At 32.1% G+C, this 6,390-nt stretch overlaps 1 protein-coding gene across 1 annotated transcript; it reads left to right on the forward strand.

Annotated features, from left to right (window-relative positions):
* The first annotated feature begins 100 nt into the window (after positions 1 to 100).
* Positions 101 to 4,895, forward strand: LOC145258148 (histone H3-like). The gene is made up of 2 exons (XM_080115937.1): positions 101 to 364; positions 4,574 to 4,895. Exons 1-2 carry the CDS (start codon positions 185 to 187, stop codon positions 4,820 to 4,822), a joined length of 429 nt encoding a protein of 142 aa, XP_079972063.1. The 5' UTR covers positions 101 to 184; the 3' UTR covers positions 4,823 to 4,895.
* The last annotated feature ends 1,495 nt before the right edge of the window (positions 4,896 to 6,390 follow it).

Raw genomic sequence — 6,390 nt, forward strand, 5'->3', positions numbered from 1 at the left:
AAAGACGTGGTTGGTAATTTTAAATTCTAAAGAAATAATTGGAAATTTATTTTAAAAAAAAAAATCCTTTCACAAAACTGAGCGTTTCTGTCTCCTTTGCAACGATTACTAAGCAGATAGAGTTATCGCCCTTAAACATAAACAAACAAAATTAATTGGTTGCCCCTTTTTTATTATTCAAAATATGTCGAGGTTCGCCCGATCCTATCATCGTCAAAGACGCCTGAGTGGCTCCGATTCTTCACTTTTTACCGATTCATCCGATGATGACAGCGAGGAAGAAGATAGCTCATCGAGTTCCAATCCCGGAATGCCCACGGGAAGCAGAAGCAGGGAATTTATTTTGCCATTGGCTCAACTAAAGGTAATATTTACCACCATCTTGACTGAATTTGAGACGAAGTCGGTTGATATTATGGAATCTAGTTCGCCTTAAAGAAGGGGGCACTCTCAATGACTGTTAAGTTTGTGTGGTCGATCCTGGTATTTCCAGATATGGCCCCCTTAGGCGACCGGCAATAAACCGATCTATAGGTAATGCCTGGGATTATGGTTTTCTGAAACGGAACAGAACCATACCATTCCGACCCAGGCGCACTTGCGCTGTATGATAGCTGTGTTATCGTCGGAATCGTCCGAGTGGTTTATCGGGCTGCTGAAGCCGAAGTTTCACGGCCGTTTTCCAGCAGATATCGTAAACGGCTGGGATTTGCCGAAACGTTTAGCCAATGAAATTTAAGTATGCAGACGATAACGGAAAAAAGAAAAACAATGTTTTAGTAAAGACGGGGGGGGGGGGGCATTTTTTATGGATATCTCTTTAAAAAAAAAATAAATAAAATAATAATAATAATAATAATAATAATAACAACAACAACGAAACCCAATGGTAATTTTCCAGAATTAATATTTATTATATTTTATAAAAAAATAATAATACGAAAAATGAAATAAAGTAAAATAACAGCAAATATCAATATTGTTTATTTTTATTGTATATTTGTTATTTTGTTGTCCATTTTTATGATTTTGTCCATTTTTTTATGATTTTTGTTATCCATTTTTATAAAAAAAAGTTGTCAATTTTTATGAATTTTTTTTTTTTTTTTTTTTAATCAATTTCTTTACCCATTTTTATGATTTTTTAGTATTAATGCACTCACTGATCCGTGCTGGGTAATAACGTTATTATTTAGAAAGCCATTCTTAACATGGGTAGGGGAGGTTGTTTTGTACCTATTCTGTACAATTTAATAAAAACAGATATCATAAAACTTCAATTAAACTTGAAAATACTATTTTTAAAAATAGCGCGTTTCAATAAGTGCACTAGCATCAAATTTTTCTCCAATTGTTAATAGAAATATTGCAAAATGAGGCAAGAATACGATCAGACATTGTTTGGAAGATAAAAAGTTTTCTTGTTTTTGTTAGGGATTTTTTTTTTTTTTCTGGTACTTCTGCAGAGAAACAAACCGTGCTGAAAGAATAACGTTATTATTTAGAAACCTATTTTTAACATGGGAAGAATTAGAGTTAAGGTGTTTTGTAATTATTCTGTACTTTCACCTAACAATTTAATAAACAAAAGGTATGTTAAGAGTCTGTTGCATTTCTTTGATGTTTAAAAGAGTAGCAGACGACATCACCGGTAAATTACAAAGTTGTCAACAAATTGATTGAATTTTCTTTTCTTGACTGCAGATTTGAATTTCGTTGGTTAAGCATTTTAGCATATCCCGGCGGTTTATGGTATCTGCCGGAAAATGCCCATGAAACATTAGCTTCAGCCGACTAACTTCTCAGCACAAGTACTTTATTTATTTATTTTTTTTTTTACAAAACTTTTAGAAAATTGAAATTCAAATCAATAAAACAAAAAAAAATAAAACAATGATTGTAAGGTAAGTTTTATGAATTAATTTTCAGCTTTTTGAATAACAAACAACTGAAAATGAGATTAGTCGTCCGAATAATCCAAAAATTATAAAAGAAAAAAATTATTAAACAACGGCATTATAACAGACAGATGATACCATGGAGAATAGATTTGACCAATTCCAAACCAACTGTCCAACCAGCCAAATTCCACATTCTTTTATCCTGCTAAGTTCCTTACCAACCATCATCACTGCCATATAAATGAAGGAAAGGGCTATGCAATCAAGACTCAACACGGGTATGAGCCAACTAGAAAAACAAAATAAAAACCTGGCATTGTCCAGGAAATACCTTTTCTTTTTTTTTTTTTTACAAAAAGTCACCATTTATCAAGGCCCGGAGGCCACTCAAGGTTAATGAGTGTGCAGTAGTAGGAATTGGGCAAAATCGGATTACTTAAGGGGATGGCTTATCAAGAACTTGTTCATGTTGGACTTGAAGACAACCATATTGTAGTCTGTTCCATTTCCAACTGACCACAGATGTGCAGTTCTAAGAAAGAAGCTTTGTTCATGGAATCTACATTCAGATTTAGGCACAGATAAAGAGTGGGGGAAATTATTGATAGTGGTTCCAACTAGACGAGTGTTAATGAAAAGTGCTCTGAACTCATAGCACTTGTGCCCCCTCGACGTACATACACTTACAAACCCAACAAGCAACAAAATCCTACCCCTTTACTGTTGAGCTCCCTAGATATCAGAAAACTTTCTACTACAATAGTTTTTTCCCTTGGATTGCTAGGTTTTGAAACACCCTCCCAGTTTCCTACTTCCCTAACTGTACTAACTTGCAGAAGTTTAAATGTAATGTAGACAAGTATTTTGCTGCTCAACTCCCCACAGTCCACTGTTTGACATGATCCTAAATAGTAGCCCCTTATGTTTCAAGTGGAAATGTGCCTTGTTTGCAATGTAAAAGAGTTGTGTTTATGCACTATGAAAAGATCTGGATAAAATTTGGATAAAATAAAAATGAAAGGAAATGCAGAGTCAAAAATAGGATGGAATCAGAGGAGGGGAGGGTGTGTGTGTTATTTTCTGTACCATGCTTACATCCGAGTCGTTTAATTGTTAGGTTCTTCTATTTCTTTCTATTTTTTACCAAGAATTCTTCATAAGTTTGGGTTTCAGTTTCGACTGTAGGTGATAGCACTTAAATCATCTATATTTTTATAAATAATTTTATCAAGAATCCTTCACAAATTTTTGTTTCAGTTTCGATTATGGCTGAAGGAACTCAAGTTTTTTTTTTTTTTTAATATATATATATATATATATATATATATATATATATATATATTGTTTTCATAAGTTTTTATTTCGGTTTCGATTTAAGCTAATGCACCCAAGTCATATGAATATACTTTTTTTATTTTTGAAATCACACTTCTATAACATAAAAATCGATAGAACATTAACTCTATAATAAAATATTGTGTTTCCTTTTTTAAAATTAAATATGTTTTTAACTCTTTTTCAAGATGTCTTTTTACATGTTTTATTAATCATTTGTTCATATATATATATATATATATATATATATATATATATATATATATATATATATACATATATTTTTTTCATAAGTTTTTATTTCGGTTTCGATTTAAGCTAATGTACTCAATTCATATGGATATATTTTTTTATTTTTGAAATCACAACTTTATAATATATAAAAATCGATAGAACATTAACTCTATAATAATATACACGAAATCTGCAAGAATTAAAATATCATATTTAAGCATACTTTATGATGGGGTTTTACCGGGCGTTCGTGCTAGCTTAGATAAATACTTTTGCAGTTTTAACAAAAATTGATGGCGAAGAGAAAAATCTGAGCAAGTAGATATTCAAAACTGATATATAAACTAGTCCAACTTGTGATTGAAGAAAAAGTCTATTACATAGCGATTTTGAGATATCAACTTCCATCAATTCCCGTGCTTTGTCTGCTTGTTGTCTCACCCTATTCATGCATCACAAACAAGCAATAAAAATATACCCTATTTTTTATGCATCAATGTTTGTCGATATTCTTTTATTCTCAGTAGTAATACAACAGTATATTAATAAGATTCCTCGACAGGGCTCTACGGACAAATTTATCTTTAGTTGACCTTTGACGACTAAATATTTTCATCTACTAGCCAAAGAGAAAAACTATTAGCCAAACACATGATTTTTGGAATATAATATCTTTGTTCCTTGACGAGTGCGTACATCATAAAGATTTTTCTGTACTTTTTTTTTCTTAATAAGTGTAATTCTAAATATACACTGAATTTTATGTTGAGACTTGAAGGTATATAAACATTCAAATTTCTTCAGATATTTTATTTTTAAACAGCCTTTGTTAAAAAAAACAGTTACATTATTCTATTAAACTTTGGTTTAAATAATTTCGCTTTGCTTGTTTTATTAAAAAAATAAAGCTCAATAAAGTATTTTAAACTCAGTAATGAGCTTTGGAAAGGTTGTTGGTTTAAAAACAAAACACAATCGACAAAAGATAAGCGTTTTATTATTTCTAGTCGACACTTTTAAAAATCACCCACAAATGTGACTGTTTCACTTGTAAAGTCCTCCTCTATTTATTATTATTTTATTTTTATTTTTTTTTTTTGCAGAGATCAAATGAATTGTCATTAAGGAAGTTGCCCTTCATGCGGCTAGTCCGGGAGATTGCATCGTACTTTGCTTACAACATCCGATGGCAGAGCTCAGCCCTTCTTGCCCTGCAAGAAGCCACAGAATTCTTTCTCTCCTCTTTACTGTACGATACCAACCTGTGTGCAAACCATGCAAAACGAGTGACCATAAAACCAAATGACTTGCAACTCGCGCTTAGAATTCGATGTGACCCTTGCGTGCTTTGAATCATTTTCAGATGTTTTTTTTTTGTATTATGATGCATTTTTGTGGTTAAAGAAATTCAGTGTTCATAAATTGTATTCGCCTTCAAAGGTTTAATGTAGTTTGCTTGAAGCATTGTTTAGTGTGTATATCAATTTAAATTTATAGAAGGCAATATAATGCAGAGGTGTAATGGATCAACAGAAAACTGAAGTAAATTAGGACATATTATGTTGGAATAAGCTATGCAGATTAACTTATTAATACAATATATGCATTTTTTTTTTTTATTTGTATTGTAATCTTACTTGCATCAGTATAGCTAGTTAAGCAACGTTGAGCCTAGCCAGAACCAGATGGGTGACCAATTTGTGAATTCCAGGTGCTATATGTAGGGGGGACATTGACACTTCACTGCAAGAGTCATCAAAAACCTAATGTCATCATCACCCCTAATGGGGATATACATGCGACTGGGGACCGCTTGTGAATTTGTAATGCATAATTTGACCCAGAAGTATGTGAGAGGATATCGGTCAAAGGATTGAAACAATAGATAATAGTAAATATTAAATATTCTAATAGAAAAAGAATGTTTATATAAATAAATCGACATAAAAGGAAAGCCAGTCAGTTGGTCAGAGAGAACGAGGCTGTCACATTTCTTCACTGCATGACATCCGACACAACCATGCACATCACCTTACATGCTTTTCAGAAACGTCAAAACACTAATCTGAGAACACTCTCAAACACATAAAATGCATTCGCGTAAAATTAAAAAAAAATATTGGCCCAGCTGTTTCGGAGTCCACAGGGAACGAATTCATATACACAGACAAAATGCATTTTATATATGAGTAGAGATAGAGATTAATAAAAGGTGAATCTGCATGACTTATTCTACTCTAACATGTCTTCATTTGCTTCAGTTTGTGTTGATCCATTACACTTCTGCATTGTTTTGACTTATGTAAATTACGTTTACGTATTCGTTTTCATTTTTAGTGAAATTGAGAAAGATTAATCTAGACTATGCTGCTACCTATCACATATACAATTATCATTTCTTTACTAAAAGATTACTCGTCCCAGATGAGTAAAATTAATTCCCTGAACAAAACAATTTAGCAACACTTTTATAAGGATTTGAACACTCTAGATTGTCATTGTATTCGCCTGAATTGGGCATTTAATAGTTCTTAATTCTTTTCATTCCTGTGACAATTGTTTGGTGACCCTCAGGTAGAGGCTCAGCAAATGGAGCAAAAAGTGGCTTTGTGGCTGAGTTCGAATTTCATGACTGGCAGGAATTGTTATCTTATGTTGATGATGTGCATGAAAACACTAGTGTATGTAGGTATAAATGAATAATTATTTAATTTATATATATATACTAGCAAAAGTACCCATCGTTGACTGGGTTAAAAAACAGCCTACAGAAAATGGACTCTGATTTATGAAAGTATGATAGGTTATGAAAAGGAAGGGTTGTAAAGAGATAGCTTCGAATTTGGGGGTATCAAAACCAAAGCAAAATATGATGAAAGTAAAAATAAAATAGATAAACCCCATAATTTATTATACCATA

The sequence above is a fragment of the Euprymna scolopes genome, chromosome 33 (genome assembly GCF_053919585.1).
Source record: "Euprymna scolopes isolate OS-2025 chromosome 33, ASM5391958v1, whole genome shotgun sequence".
Taxonomy (NCBI): Eukaryota; Metazoa; Mollusca; class Cephalopoda; order Sepiida; family Sepiolidae; genus Euprymna; species Euprymna scolopes.

Excerpts from the sequence above, each read along its gene's own strand:
- LOC145258148 (XM_080115937.1), top strand. The coding sequence starts at position 185 with ATGTCGAGGTTCGCCCGATCCTATCATCGTCAAAGACGCCTGAGTGGC. Across the intron at positions 365-4,573 it reads TGCCATTGGCTCAACTAAAG|AGATCAAATGAATTGTCATT; the intron begins GTAATATTTACC and ends TTTTTTTTGCAG.